At 43.4% G+C, this 15,955-nt stretch overlaps 2 protein-coding genes across 6 annotated transcripts; both read left to right on the forward strand.

Moving 5' to 3' along the window:
• The first annotated feature begins 1,175 nt into the window (after positions 1-1,175).
• wdr31 (WD repeat domain 31) lies at positions 1,176-10,360 on the forward strand. Of its 3 annotated transcripts, none has more exons than XM_071404267.1 (10): positions 1,176-1,474; positions 1,838-1,998; positions 2,192-2,321; positions 2,413-2,487; positions 2,769-2,913; positions 3,124-3,224; positions 3,868-3,935; positions 4,569-4,710; positions 5,005-5,167; positions 5,288-10,360. In XM_071404267.1, exons 2-10 carry the CDS (start codon positions 1,949-1,951, stop codon positions 5,443-5,445), a joined length of 1,032 nt encoding a protein of 343 aa, XP_071260368.1. In that variant the 5' UTR covers positions 1,176-1,474; positions 1,838-1,948; the 3' UTR covers positions 5,446-10,360. The 3 variants fall into 3 exon arrangements, with proteins under 3 accessions (XP_071260368.1, XP_071260369.1, XP_071260370.1); XM_071404268.1 differs by having other exon boundaries at positions 1,841-1,998; XM_071404269.1 differs by having other exon boundaries at positions 1,910-1,998.
• A 570-nt stretch (positions 10,361-10,930) lies between these two features.
• LOC139577271 (RING finger protein 223) lies at positions 10,931-15,491 on the forward strand. Of its 3 annotated transcripts, XM_071404270.1 has the most exons (3): positions 10,960-11,254; positions 11,380-11,501; positions 13,999-15,491. In XM_071404270.1, the coding sequence occupies exon 3, from the start codon at positions 14,098-14,100 to the stop codon at positions 14,689-14,691; it is 594 nt and encodes a 197-aa protein (XP_071260371.1). In that variant the 5' UTR covers positions 10,960-11,254; positions 11,380-11,501; positions 13,999-14,097; the 3' UTR covers positions 14,692-15,491. The 3 variants fall into 3 exon arrangements, with proteins under 3 accessions (XP_071260373.1, XP_071260371.1, XP_071260372.1); XM_071404272.1 differs by lacking the exon at positions 11,380-11,501 and having other exon boundaries at positions 10,931-11,254; XM_071404271.1 differs by lacking the exon at positions 10,960-11,254 and having other exon boundaries at positions 11,363-11,501.
• The last annotated feature ends 464 nt before the right edge of the window (positions 15,492-15,955 follow it).

The raw sequence follows: 15,955 nt of genomic DNA on the forward strand, positions 1-15,955 counted from the left end.
GCTGCAACTCCGGAGAAGCAAAGGTCGAGTCACACGTCCTCTGAAACATGACCCGCCAAACCGCGCTTCTTAACACCTGCTCGCTTAACCCGAGCCAGTTGTGACACAGGCTGTAGTGACGGTAGACTGCTGGGAGGCCCCTTTCTTGTTATTTTTTTTAAATTATTTGTGTACTTGCTTTACATGTTACTGCATTTTTAGGCGCTAGTAACATAAGCATCTCGCTGCACCCGCTATAACATCAGCTAAACTGTATGTGACAATTAACTTAGATTTGAAAGGAAAGAGAATCCGACCTAGGACTCTGACACCCTCTCCCTAGCTCTACAACTTGCCCCCCAAACTTGCCCCAACAGGATTGCGCCCCTTAAGTCACCTGATCATTTAGAAGTGAACTTTGATTCATTGCTAGTCCAATATGACCTTCCGTTGGCTTACTGCATTTGTGAAGCATATTGGGATGTTCCAGTGCATTCTTATCCTGTCGTGTCCATCATCCTGGCTGTCTGCCCTGGAATTGCCATGTTGGCTTGGTAATAGTTATGGTGTATGGAGAGGATGGAACCACGTATAACAAGCGCACAAAGCAGGTGTTCACTACAAGGAACCAACACAACCTGACACTCATTGACTAGAAATGCCAATGTGAATGTCATTCTGAATCTCCCATAAATGTCCTTGAGAGGCCCACTCCACCATTAGCCATCCCCTAAGGCAGTTACTAGACCATGGAATTGGACTGCCACATGACTGGTACTCAGACTAGATTACAATAGCTACAACATTTAAAAAAAAATACAAATAAATGTTACTGTATGTATTTTTGTCAGGTAGGACCATACAGCACTAAATGAGAGTTTGTAAACTAAAGTTAACATTCATCAAAAATATGAATAGTTGATAGTTCCTCCTTTTGTATCTGTGTTTGCAGGTCTATATTTCCAAAACGCTTTAATATATCCTAATGTTTGTTTCTTTATGTAGGGGAAATACTTTTAGCAACATAAGAGCTTGCAATATTGGGTTACATCATCTTACGTGGGCCTTGCCACGCCACTAGTTTAATTGCACAAATCACACAAAATGAGAGCACGGACTTTTATTTGGTAGTAGACTATTAGAAAGCTATTTTGTCAAAGTTGCTCCTCCCTCTGTGTCAGGTGACCTCAGTTCGCCTGGTAACAGAGAAAGCGTCGCTAGGAAGTGAATAGTGCGATGAGTTCGCGGCAAAAAAATAGCTTTTTTGAGGCAATCTACGGCGAAAGTTTACGAATACCGGAACGGGAGTACAGTTTATCTGTGAGAAGAAGGGAGTAACGTTGTCTAATTTATCACAATTATGCGTCGTCGCGTGCTAGCTAGCTCATTCACATCTCGTGGCATGAGAGATAAAACAAGATTAAGTTAGCAAGCTAGCTAGCCAGCAGCTAGCTAGCTTAGTAGTCATAGTCAATTACGCACCCCATCTGGCCAGGTAAGCAACAATCGATCTGGCTTGCCACCACCTGTTTTAGCTCGACAAGTCACTGTAAAAAAAAGATTTGATCTGTTTACCATTGAAAGTACCGTTAACCTGGTATGTGTGTCCGCATAACACTGCTACAGCTATGGAAGTAGTGTCGTCGTCGGTTGGGTTAATGCGATGTGGCAGTAATCATAATAGGATTTCACCCTCCTTCCTGAATAAAGCTTCCTTTCTGTCTGTCGCCCGGTTTATTTATTTAGCTCATGGAGTGTTTACATCATCACACAGTTGAATAGGTAGACTACTGTAATGGTGTCAAGTGACATAGTGGGCGCACGTTGCATTAATCTGTGTATTGGGTTGATATTTCAGCAGAAGGTGGTTGACAGTTGAAGAATAACACTACCCTAATCTGCTCATATGGGTTGGGGACCTGGGTGGTAGCCCTGCTTGCTTCCACAGCCAGGTTGTTCTGACACAAACATGGGGAAACTTCAGAGCAAGTTCCGACGGTCGCGCTCTGAACTGTACAGGTAAGACAGCCAGCAACACAGGCTGAGTGACCCCATACCTAAACCTGTTTAAGACAGACTCCAGATGTTTTATTGATCAGATGATCTGTGCGGTGCTTGGTTCAGATTGTAACAATCCCATAACATACGTCAAATAGGCCTAATAGATAATTGAAGGCTATTCTTGAGGTGCAATTGTACTGTGCCTCTGCAGGGCGACCAAAGGTAATGGCGAGGATGCTGCTGTCAGTCAAGTGATACAGTATGAACCCGCCCACCGTGATGCCGTCAACTGTGTCACCAACCTGACCTCAGACCTTTGTGTGTCTGGGGGAGGTGACATGGTGAGTAAATTGACTAGGTTTTATGCACGTGATTTACGAGTGACAATATAGTACAGGAAACTGACTGCTAATCTGTCTGATCTCTCCCCAGGCAGTGGTTGTGTATGACTGGAGAGGAGGGAAGTTATGTCAGTCATTCCAGGGTCACAACAGAGAGGTTACCAAGGTAAACAGCCAGTGCACTCTGAGGTAGTTGAAGAAAGAGGGTGCAATGTGGCTGTGGATATTGAATGGATGCTTGCTGTTGTTTTATTGGTGTGTTGTAGTCTTTAGAATAGATATCAATTGTGGTGCTGGGAGTAACAGAGTAGAAAAATACATCTCCCACACACACGATTTTACCTCTGCACATTTGTTGTTGTCAACGTTTCGCTACAATACCTTTTTTTTTGTGTGTGTTTGTAGATATTCTGTATCTAATTATTGAGTCTCCTCTCTCTCTCCCAGGTGGAGTGTTTTCCTGGCAGCACCTGGATCTTCAGTGCGTCTCGAGACAAGACTGTTATGATGTGGGACCTCAACCAGGGGGACGAGCCCATCCAGGAGTTCTGTGGCCATGAGCTGGTGGTCAACGGGCTGGCCGTCAGTCCAGGTAGAAACAGGGTGAAGTTTCCCCTAGGTGCAGATCTAGGATCAGATTTCCCTCCTCCCCCAATCTTAACCTTTAACTATTAGTGGGGAAAATTCAAGATCAGCGTCTAGGGACAACTTCCACCTTCACCCCTCAAACACTTGCATTAACACCTTATCAAACACCATAATAAATACCTGTGTGTGTAAACCATACTTGTATTTTCGGTAGATGGGTCGAGGCTGTGCACTGGTTCCCGTGACAACTCCATGTGCCTCTGGGACATTGAGTCTGGCGAGCGTGTGCATAAGAACACAGTCTCCAGAAACCTGGTAAGTGACTCCTCCATCCCTTGATTTGAGGGTACTATAAAAAGGGTTTATAAAGGTAGGATGATATCTCATACCCTGTGTCCGAATTATCATACTTCATACTATTTACTAGTCATTAACAGTACTGCATACTATTTAGAAACACGGTTTAGTAAAAAGTTATACTAGTACAAATGATGAACATACTACAGCTCATCCATACTGAGGAAGTGGCGTCTGTTGCACCGTCATAATGGAAAGGCAATTTAATTCATGAATATGTTAAAGTGAAAGTAAAGTAAAGTGAAATCACAAAGTTTGGTGATGCGTTTTGTGCAAACTATGCAATCTCACTTTTTACTTTGTACTGAAAGTGCTCTATCTTAAATGTTACTGCTGACATGCAACATTTTTAGGGTCATATCAACAGTGGACTAATAAACTATATGTATATATATTTATTTATTTGTTTTGAAGTAAAATATCCCTTTAAGGAATTCACACTATATGAAAAGGGGAAATGAGTATGACATCCTGGCATTTAAAGCATACAAAATGTAGATCAATCTTGCACACTACTAAACGTTATATTATTACATACACAAAAAAGTATTGTAAATATTATTCCGTATGATCATTCGTATAGAGCCTGACTCTTTTTCAGGTTACTCATGTGTGCTGGGTACCTGAGAGCAGCTCCATCGTTCAGACATCCGAGGATAAAACCATCAGGTAAGTTGTTATAGCCTGGTCCCAGATCTGTCGCTGCTTTTGCCTACTTCATTGTCAAGCCAAACATGTTTTGAATACCAATTCCATAAGGAGTTTGCAAGAGAGCAGTAACAGACTGGCCCCCAGGCTATAGGACGACAGACTGGCCCCCAGGCTATAGGACGACAGACTGGCCCCCAGACTATAGGACGACAGACTGGCCCCCAGACTATAGGACGACAGACTGGCCCCCAGGCTATAGGACGACAGACTGGCCCCCAGGCTATAGGACGACAGACTGGCCCCCAGGCTATAGGACGACAGACTGGCCCCCAGACTATAGGACGACAGACTGGCCCCCAGGCTATAGGACGACAGACTGGCCCCCAGGCTATATGCTGTTGGTAGTCCCTCAGGGTATGATCACTAACAGTGTTACTGTGTGTAATGCAGTCAGGAGGCTAGTGGGAGGAGCTATGAGGACGAGCTCATTGTATAGGCTGGAATGGAATGAATGTTCCATATGTTTAATGTGTTCGATACCATTCCATTTAATCCATTCCAGCCATTACAATAAGCCTGTCCTCCTATAGCTCCTCCCACCAGCCTCTGAATGCAGTGCTCCAGGTTGATATATGCATTTTGAATGTGCAGGGTGTGGGACAGTCGTACCTGGCAGGTCACTAACACGTTCCCAGCCAAGCAATACATCCAGACACACTGTGACATCAGCGCCAACGGTAACCACCTCCTGTCCAGCAGCAATGGCTTCGGAGGCCAAGGCTGTGAGGCTACGGTGAGACCCCTTCAACCCTCTCTGGGTTTTCAATTCTCTACCCTTTTCCAGAACTGTGCACTTGTTCACTCCCCCCCAATGAACGGCATTGGTTTGGTGCAAGAATGACTGAAGTGAGTTTCTACCATGTTGCTCACACCTGTCCATCCCTTTTAAATTGATGAGGGGGAAGTGTACGAGTTTACACTCCTGTAGAAGGGTAGAGAATTGAAATGAAGCCTGTCCCTACGAAGTTTTGTTACTGTGTGAATCCCACACCCACATCACTCATGTGTTTTCTGTGTGTGTTTGTAGCTTTGGGACCTCAGGCAGCCTGGCTGTAAGGTGGTGGAGTACCGGGGCCACCGTGAGACCACCGCTTGCTGTGTGTTCCTGCCCTCCAGCCCCGGGGGCCCTGCGCTCGTAGCGTCCTCCTCTCATGACTGCTCAGTCAAAATCTGGGATCAAAACACTGCAGGTAACACTGCCCTACACTACGATGCCCTACCCTAGTGAGCTAAATGGCCTCTATCTTCTCATCATGTTTATTCTCCTTGGTTCTTTCCTATTTTCCTTGTCACTCTTTCTCTCTCTGAAGCCTGTCTGACCACTCTGACCCTGGATGGATCAGGTCCTTTGGTGTCTTTGGCCCCAAGTGACTCCAGCAGTCTGCTGTGTGCCAGCTTTAACACAGGGCTCCACGTACTCCACCATCACATGGATGGGCTGGACCTAAAGGAGGTGGCGCGCTTCTGATAAGGGCACAGGACCGGTGCCGGCACGGTAACCCGAAACCCCAAATCACCTACACTGTGGGCCACACAGACCTCCAAGCCAGCGAGGCCCTTTAAGTCAGATGGACCTGATCAGGAGACACCATCCCTGGGTCAACTGATGGGAGAAGACCCCTGCGAGTCATTTTAAAATCAGGGAGAGCCCTACGACATTGTACTCAGAGCATCAGGCGAGGCCCAACTGCTTTGGGATGTCTTGGTACAACAGAAATGTTTTGGATGTTTGGAGACTAAGTGGATAGTGATAGCTTTAGCAAGTACAATTAGCCAAATTGCTAACTGTAAGTAGACAATTGTGGAATTGTTAATCTGATAGTTTAGGAAAAACTGTAACCACTATAAAATAGAGCAGGCAAATAAATCATGAATCGTTTAGAGCAGGGGTGTATTCACTAGGAACCAAATGGGCCCAAAACGTGGAGGGACTAAACTGAACTTGTCCAATAAGTGCAAATGTTCATTGCAAAATATTCAGTTGCAAAACGCATTTTGCTACAGTTTACTACGGTGTGCACTAATGAATACACCCCAGTCGTGTCCCACTCTAATAAAGTGTCTACTTCAGACCGGACTAGGGTGAAACTTCACAGGAGGAGATTGACACTTACGTTCTTACGACAGTTTATTTGAAATGGCTTCACGACCCCATTTTAATCATACAATAACAAATTTATGCCACATTTTATCAGATGCTTTTATCCAAAATGATGACTTAGTCATGCATGCATTTATTTATTTATTTATTTTTACATATGAGTGGTGCCGGGAATCGAACCCACTACCCTGGTGTTGCAAGCATCATACTCTACCAGCTGAGCTACAGCGCAACTCGGCAGTGCTAATGTCGACCCAGGTTGTGATACTCGACTTCTGTGACATACTCCGTTATTATGCTGGCAAAAATGTAACTTATGGAATGCAATGTATTTGTATTAAACTGACTGAGATACTGCCACACTGTAGGTCAGCGTTTGCCAAACTAGGGGTCGCGACCCCATGTGGGGTCACCAGTTTTGAAAATAGGGGTCTCGAGAGAAACTCTGGAAAAAAATGTTACATTTGCGCTTGGTTAATAGAGGCGGGATTACATCAGTAACCTCCGGTAGTCGCTAGGTTGTAATAAACAGAGTGGTTCTGTTTTCTTCCTACAAATGTGGCTCCATCTTTCGAACGGTTTAAGCTACAAAATATTATGACCCCCCCCCATCACTGAATGATAAGACTCTCAGGAACACATGTGTGTCTTCCCTTCTGCAATGCCCACAAGCAAGACTCATTTAGAACAGAATGAACAAGTCCGACAAGCAGAACTCGTTAGAACAGCGTGGACAAGACCAGGCACTAAATCAGACTGGGGGAGGAAATAACATCAATGACAATGTAACTTTCTTCACAGAAAATCATTGGCTGATGATTTTCTGAACTTCTAAACATATGTCCTTCAGATTGAAATACTGTCAAAAGTACTGTCAGACTGATTTGTAATAGACTGACATAGCCCAAATTTAAAAAGTTAACATTGGCTGTTGATTACATCACTTTTTTTTTTCAAATTTTGGGGTCGCGAAAACATTTTTCATATCAAAGTGGGGTCGCGGGTCAAAACAGTTTGGGAATCCCTGCCGTAGATAGTTACCTCTGAGGAATTGGATAGGCACGGAGAGACACTATACCAACACATCATGAAAGGGCTTTAGCTACAGTAGTTAATTCGCCAGTTACATGGCTAACACATTCTGATGGGAACACATCCCATACGGTTTCAAGTTTTAATGTCATGTGCACAAGTACAGTGAAATGCCTTTTCTTTCAAGCTCCAAATGTAGCACAAAAAAAAAAAGAACACAAGGTAGAACAGAAATAAGAAGAACACAAAGTAAGAAGCTACAGTGGGGCAAAAAAGTATTTAGTCAGCCACCAATTGTGCAAGTTCTCCCACTTAAAAAGATGAGAGAGGCCTGTAATTTTCATCATAGGTACACTTCAACTATGATAGACAAAATGAGGGCAAAAAATCCAGAAAATCACATTGTAGGATTTTTTATGAATTTATTTGCAAATTATGGTGGAAAATAAGTATTTGGTCACCTACAAACAAGCAAGATTTCTGGCTCTCACAGACCTGTAACTTCTTCTTTAAGAGGCTCCTCTGTCCTCCACTTGTTACCTGTATTAATGGCACCTGTTTGAACTTGTTATCAGTATAAAAGACACCTGTCCACAACCTCAAACAGTCACACTCCAAACTCCACTATGGCCAAGACCAAAGAGCTGTCAAAGGACACCAGAAACAAAATTGTAGACCTGCACCAGGATGGGAAGACTGAATCTGCAATAGGTAAGCAGCTTGGTTTGAAGAAATCAACTGTGGGAGCAATTATTAGGAAATGGAAGACATACAAGACCACTGATAATCTCCCTCGATCTGGGGCTCCACGCAAGATCTCACCCCGTGGGGTCAAAATGATCACAAGAACGGTGAGCAAAAATCCCAGAACCACACGGGGGGACCTAGTGAATGACCTGCAGAGAGCTGGGACCAAAGTAACAAAGCCTACCATCAGTAACACACTACGCCGCCAGGGACTCAAATCCTGTAGTGCCAGACGTGTCCCCCTGCTTAAGCCAGTACATGTCCAGGCCCGTCTGAAGTTTGCTAGAGAGCATTTGGATGATCCAGAAGAAGATTGGGAGAATGTCATATGGTCAGATGAAACCAAAATATAACTTTTTGGTAAAAACTCAACTCGTCGTGTTTGGAGGACAAAGAATGATGAGTGGCATCCAAAGAACACCATACCTACTGTGAAGCATGGGGGTGGAAACATCATGCTTTGGGGCTGTTTTTCTGCAAAGGGACCAGGACGACTGATCCGTGTAAAGGAAAGAATGAATGGGGCCATGTATCGTGAGATTTTGAGTGAAAACCTCCTTCCATCAGCAAGGGCATTGAAGATGAAACGTGGCTGGGTCTTTCAGCATGACAATGATCCCAAACACACCGCCCGGGCAACGAAGGAGTGGCTTCGTAAGAAGCATTTCAAGGTCCTGGAGTGGCCTAGCCAGTCTCCAGATCTCAACCCCATAGAAAATCTTTGGAGGGAGTTGAAAGTCCGTGTTGCCTAGCAACAGCCCCAAAACATCACTGCTCTAGAGGAGATCTGCATGGAGGAATGGGCCAAAATACCAGAAACAGTGTGTGAAAACCTTGTGAAGACTTACAGAAAACGTTTGACCTCTGTCATTGCCAACAAAGGGTATATAAAAGTATTGAGAAACTTTTGTTATTGACCAAATACTTATTTTCCACCATAATTTGCAAATAAATTCATTAAAAATCCTACAATGTGATTTTCTGGATTTTTTTTCTCATTTTGTCTGTCATAGTTGAAGTGTACCTATGATGAAAATTATAGGCCTCTCGTCTTTTTAAGTGAGAGAACTTGCACAATTGGTGGCTGACTAAATACTTTTTTGCCCCACTGTATATACACGGTCAGTTCCAATACCATATTAACAATATGCAGGGATACTGGAGTGAGAGGTAGATATGTATAGGGGTAAGGTGACTAGGCATCGGGCTATATGATAAACAGTGTAGCAGCAGCGTAAATTATGATTGTATGCGAGTGTGTGTGTACGTGACTGTAGAGTCCTGTGAGTGTGCATAGAGACAGTGCAAAAAATAACATACACGGGGTCAACTCAGAAAGCCCATGTAGCCATTTTAGTAGTCTTACGGCTTAGGGATAGAAGCTGTTCAGGAGCCTGTTGGTGTCATACAAACATACACTGAATGAAAAACATAAAGAGCAACATGTAAAGTGGTGGTCCCATGTTTTCATAAGCTGAAATAAAAAGATCCCAGAAATCTTCCATTTATTATTTCTCAAAAATGTTGTGCATAAATGTGTTTTTACGTTCCTGTTAGTGAATATTTTATCCTTTTGTCAAGATAATCCATCCACCTGACAGGTGTGGCATATCAAGAAGCTGATTTAAAACCGCACGATTATTACACAGCAGCACCTTGTGTTGGGGACAATAAAAGGCCACTCTAAAATGTGCAGTTTTGTAACACAATGCTACAGATATGAAGTTGAGGGAGCGTGCAATTGGCATGCTGACTGCAGGAATGTCCACCAGAGCTGTTGCCAAAGAATTGAATGTTAATTTCTCTACCGTAAGACACATCCAACGTCGTTTTAGAGAATTTGGAAGTACGTCTAACCGGCCTCACAACTGCAGACCACGTGTAACCACGACCTCCACACCCAGCTTCATCACCTGCGGGAGTATTTCTGTCTGTAATAAAGCCCTTTTGTGGGGGAAAACTCATTCTGATTGGCTGGTCCTGGCTCCCAAGTGGGTGGGCCTATGCCCTCCCATGGCTGCACCCCCGCCCAGTCATGTGAAATCCATAGATTAGAGCCTAAGGAATGTATTTCAATTGACTGATTTCCTTATATGAACTGTAACTCAGCAAAATCTTTTAAAATTGTTGCGTTTATATTTTTGTTCAGTATGCATACAAAGATTGCATCAGTGTCAACCATGAGTGGCATGGTGAGGAGCCACAAGCATGAGATGCCACTGTTCTGTGTAATAATCAATGATGCTCTTGGTTGGAATCTAACCGTCCCATTGTCTTCTTTGGTTACGTCACAAATGGGACCCTATACTCTATATAGTGCACTACTTTGGACCAGAGCCCTATGTGCCCTGTTCAAAAGTTGTGCACTAAAAAGGGAATAGGGTATAATTTGGGATGTAAGCCATATTTGAATAGAATAAGAGAAGGGGTGTGTGGGTCCCGTTGTGTTAGCTCTGTCTGTGTTGGTCTTTATGTTTGATCTAATAAATCTGATTGTTACAAATATGGTCAGTCTTATGTTTTACCAAAGCCAACACATTCACTAATTTCACCAATGGAATGACAATGCTTCAATCTCTGAGTCCTTAGTGGACACCCTCAAAACGATGGGGGGGGGGGTGACAGAAACAGGTCACATCTGTCCTTACCTGCAGCTCCAGGTCGAATTTTCCCCTATGTACAGATCTAGGATTAGATTGACCTCCCCCAACCCTACTCCTTACATTTCTCCTGTTCTCATCTGTCACCAATAAAAATATTTAAAAAAACATGAACAGCCACCTAAGCTTATTTTTTTAGATAGGCCTACTACTTACATTTCACAATAATTATCCTCATCAAATGTCTTCGCCAAGCGAAGTTTTTGGGACATCCAACTATTTATATAAAATCCTGTACTGCCAAGTAACTTCATACCATAGGGCCTATCTATCTACAGCCTTTGTATAAGCCATGACAGACAAGACACTTTTTCATTTTCTTTCCAAGACAACTAATGAGTAGTCTGTATTGTGTGGAGTTTGTGGGTCGACTCGCTAATCAACATAAAGTCGCCACAGGTGCAACGACGGCTATATTAGATTTGTGCATTTCCAAATTACTACCCACGGACGGCCGCTCGCGCTCACCGAGCCAAGTATGTTTACACAGATAGGCCTAATATTTCCGAGTCGCTCATTTGACTAGCTACCCCGTACATGTTTCCTCATATTGTAACAGTATTCAAATACTGACTTACCCAAAGCCGAGAGCAAAGGAGCTGAGTTGAAGTAGTATCACCTAAAGATCAAGAGTTTGGTTGGAGGAGCGCGCTCTATGACCTTGCTCCAGAGGATCTGCCTGCGCTCGTTCTTCACCGGCAAGATCACGCTTTAACCACGACTATATGAGAGACATGGTAACTACTTCAACCGTAGTTTTTCATTCCATATTTCATATTTTTTATAAAGTTGGACTCGAGGTTAACTTTCAGAAGTGAAAACGGCAGGCTTGTATTCTTCTGGGCACCTCTGCTGCTTTCAGGGCAAAAGGCCCATCGGACGTCACTTCTCCTTACAACTGTCAAATAAGGATGTAGCCTAATATTTCCTCTTGTCGAGTCGGATTACATACTGTCAAGTTATCCACATTCACCTGTTTTACCAGTAAGTAGGTCTGTTTTCTTGGGGGTTTTATGGAAACTGAATATTGGTGTATGTTGCCTTGCCTGATTTGTGAGAAATATGAACTTGAATGTGTTTCTCCCTCAGGTGATGTAACATGATATCAGTCCTTTCTGTATGTATTTCTCTAAATTGATAGACTAGTTCATACTGAATGTCAGCTAGTAGCCTATATTAGTGGAGTGGTAGATGGCGGAACTAAAGTTGTCCTTCTCTTTTGCATACAATACATGTGTTGCTATGACTACTTTATTTGACCCATAAATGTGAGAGAGGGGCATGCTTTACATGAAACCACCTAAAAACATGTTTACCTTGCATGCATTTTAAGAAAAATCAAGGAAACTGCAGCAAGGTCTGACAGTTAGATTGGTGAGCCATATTACAATACCTATTGGCACAGCTCAGTATTAGACTAAAGGAACCTCCTTATAGTCCAAGAACCTTACATGTTCTGTTTAAAGGGTGACTTGGCTCTGGAAGCCAAAACAGCCAAGTACTCCATCTAAACGTGAATCGATTCTAAATTGCGCTACAGGTCTAGAAACAAAGTCCTCTACTTTCGTATCACATCCAAATTATTTCATAAATACACACTTACTGTACACTGTTTTAACAGTTGCAGCTGACCGTTATTTTCAGTGACAACACATTTTGTGTCTTACGTTTACACACAGGTGTTCGGAGACACAGATAGCTAATTAGCACAGGTATGCCACTGTTTTCCGTAAACAAGCGCTGTAACATGGAGATCTGGCCATGTGGGAACCCTAACCCTATAAAGTTGTATCAATTGAACCTTGATCTTAACAAAAATCCCCCCCTACAGAAGCCTCCTTCGTCCAATGATTCCTATGTGTAATGTAATGGGACTGGGAATCATGATCAAGGGCTACTATTGACATAGAATTCTGAGGGGTGGCTTCCTAGACACAGATTAACCAAGCTATTAAATCTGCCTTATCAGACCATTACTAATGTTCCTCCAGCTGGCTAGTAATGATCTGACTAGGCAGATTTCAATGTTCCTCCAGCTGGCTGAAATCTGCCTAGTCAGAACATTATTAATATTTCTCCAGCTGGCTGATTAGGAAGGTAAGAGTAACACAGAAAATTTGACAAACCTTTACTTGGCGATACTTCCTCAATTCCCGACTTGGAAGACCGTCTAGTTGCAGGGGGTTTGTTTGAATTTAGAAAATGCTCCGTTAAATTAAAGAAACGTTTTGCTCCATGAAGCACTTTAACATTTGAGGAATTGTTGCCTCTATAATGTGCATTTTAATGTGAATATGGATGTGTAGTTTAATGTGTATCCTGTATATTGTGGCGCTAAACAGGGCTCATCTGGAAAAGAGACCTTGGTCTCAGCTTTGACTCCCTGTCAACATAAAGATTAAATAGAAATGATGCACCCCATTTCTACATGGCTCCCTCAATAAAACATATTTTTTTCTTCTGAGTGTTCAGATATCATCTTTCTCCTGACGTTTGCACACATTCCGTTCCTTCCCACAATCTAAACGTGTTGGATTAGTGGAGGTATAGATGCGGCAAAGAGGTCAATCAAACTCGACCAAAACAATGTAAATGCCATGGAAACACGGGAAAGTTCTCAAATCTCTTCTTTGCCCCCCTCAACACTATGTTGAGGTTAAAATCGGGGCATAATGCTTGTATGGATGTCAACCCCAACATATGTTCATGGCATCTTAACCATACAACTGCGTTAGTTAAAAACGACAGACTACCACCAACCGATTTCCTGTATGCTAGCTATGCTAACCAGATTATACGAACGGGTGTTAGCATTTAGCAGTCACTTCTTCTAAACCTGAAAAGGTACAACTTCTAAATGTTTAATCCAAATCTGACTTTAGTAACCACATTGTGGGCCTGTTACAATACATCAATCATGACAGATTTGACAAATGTCCATTTTGTTAGATCAGATTTGTTGAATGTGTGCCAGTCTGGTCAATGGAACAGTCTGCATTCCATTGACCCCCGTTACTGGGCCTAGTGGGAGTTTATGGCCTGGTGGGAGTTTCCACCACATTTCTTATACCAGTCATTTCCTTTTCAAATCAGTGAAGGGAAGTGAACAAGTGCACACTTTCGGAGGAAGGAGAGCTAATTGGGACGTACCCAGTGTGTGTTCAACACGTTGTTCTGTAGGTAATTGATGACTGATCAGCTGCTGCTCCCCCCCCTCTTGTGTAACACAGCCTCCTATCTACAGATAGAATAGGAGATGTTTTCTTCATTATCATAGCATTTCTATGTTGACGTTACCTTACTTCCCTGGGGTGTATTCACTAGGAACCAAACGAGCCAAAACGGGGAGGGACTAAACTGAAATTGTCCAATAACAAATGCATCGTTTTCATTGCAAAACGTGTGCACTAATGAATACGCCCCTGGTTAAGAGGTGCCATGTCACAGGTGCATCATCACCTCAATGTTGTGTCCTCCTCAGGTTCCCAGCGGTCTCATGTCCGTGGCAGTTGACCTCCTACATTCCTGTTGATTCCCGAGAGCTGCTCTGAACTCCCACTGCTGCCCACCGGTCCCAGCCATGGACCCCTACCAGGAGCCTCGACTCGGTTTCCAGCCCCCACTTGACGAGGGCGCCCCAGACCTGGAATGTGCCATCTGCTTCAGCCAGTTCAACAATGTCTTCCGCACTCCCAAGATGCTCCAGTGCAATCACACCTTTTGCCTGGAGTGCCTGGCCCGTATGAATGTCAAGTCAGCCAAGCCGGACTCCATCCAGTGCCCATTGTGCCGGGGCCACACACCGCTACCCGACCTGGGGTTGCCCAAGCTGACCACGGACCGAGCCGTGCTCTCTTACCTCCCCGGGGCCATGCAGCGCGTCTACAGCATCCGCTTCAACCGCAACAAGGGCAAGCTGCAGGTGAAGAGGACCACCGATGCACCCCCCCCACTGAACTCGCTGCGTTCTATTAGTCATTCTCTGGATGTGGGGCTGCCTAGCCCCACAGAAGGCAGCGGGGACGTAGAGGGGGGGCAGAGGCGAAGGCTCGGGGCACTGCTGAGACTGTGTCGTAGACCAGGATGCAGAGCCTCCCTCCTGTTATCAGTGGTGATGATGATGGTGGTGCTTACCTGCGTCATCATCTTCCTCCTCGCATATAAACAGCTATAACACCTCGGAGAGAGGGCCTGATGGACCTCGGAGAGAGACGTTACCCGGCTTCTACTATCTACTGGAGCAGTTTTCAGTACCTTTTTTTTTTTTAAACATATATTTTTTAAAGTGTATCTATTTCTTAGCAGTTGTGTATCTGTATGCTGAATTTGTGTACAACTATGACGCATGTCGTACACGAGAACCACATTTCCCTCTGTGGTTTTCTGTTTATAGACAGACGGTCATGTGATATATGTCATAATATAATAGTCCTGCTGTCCTTCAGGTTTCCATCCACAGTAAACACACTCCACGTACTTCAATGCAAATCAATAGTGACTGGCTATACAAATGCACAGTTACCTTTTTTAAGTAAGACACTGCGGTATCACTGTGAGAAACAGTTAGGGCTAGGAGATTGGCGATAATCTTGAGATCACAGTTGTGGGGCGGGGGGGGGGGGATATCAACGTAGCAAGGGGTTGAAGATTGAAATGTGGAATTAGAATGTTTGCTTATACCAATTACACTTTTTTTTTTTATATATATATTTTTTAAAGGGAAAAAAGCCGTTCTTGTTGCATGGATATTATCCAGCTGATAGAGACATAGAATCAAACAGTCAGAATAACAAATACAATTGTCACATTTTCTCCAGTTTACGCTTTCACACATATCAGGGTTTTAGATTGTCTTGTTTTATAATATTTAAAAATAAACCATATTTTACATACTTTGGCTGTACATTTGTCAAATGTTGCTCTGGCAAATTATTTGCATTTCCTAAACTTGAAATAAAATCGACATGGATTTGGTGCCCATTGTGTTTGTCTATCAGAGTACATATGTGAAGTTTCATTGAAGTTGATGTTAGATTGGCTTAGATGTGTCAGGGAGATTTGGTTGTATAATATATTTGTATTCAAAGTGAATATTCAGTTATATTACACTGTGATAACAAATGAAGTAGCACTTCTAATAAGGGATGCTAATTTACTGAGGTTCAGATTTGTCTTTCTCTGTGGTCTCCACCAGATGGCGTCACAGCATTGAACAGAGGACTGATGCGCTTCACTCTAGCGATGCATGTCGCGCATGTGTCATGGAAAAGTACAGAGCTTTGTTTTGAAGTTGTGCTCATCTGGCTACTGACTGACCAGTTCACCGGCTGACAAAGGGTCAAGTAAGGTCAATGAAAATAATGACGTATCAGGCTGCTGCCTGATAGTAAGATTTGTAATGGGAACCTAAAAGATTGAGAAATATCTGGGGGAGGGAG

Source organism: Salvelinus alpinus, chromosome 5 (assembly GCF_045679555.1).
Source record: "Salvelinus alpinus chromosome 5, SLU_Salpinus.1, whole genome shotgun sequence".
Classification (NCBI taxonomy): Eukaryota; Metazoa; Chordata; class Actinopteri; order Salmoniformes; family Salmonidae; genus Salvelinus; species Salvelinus alpinus.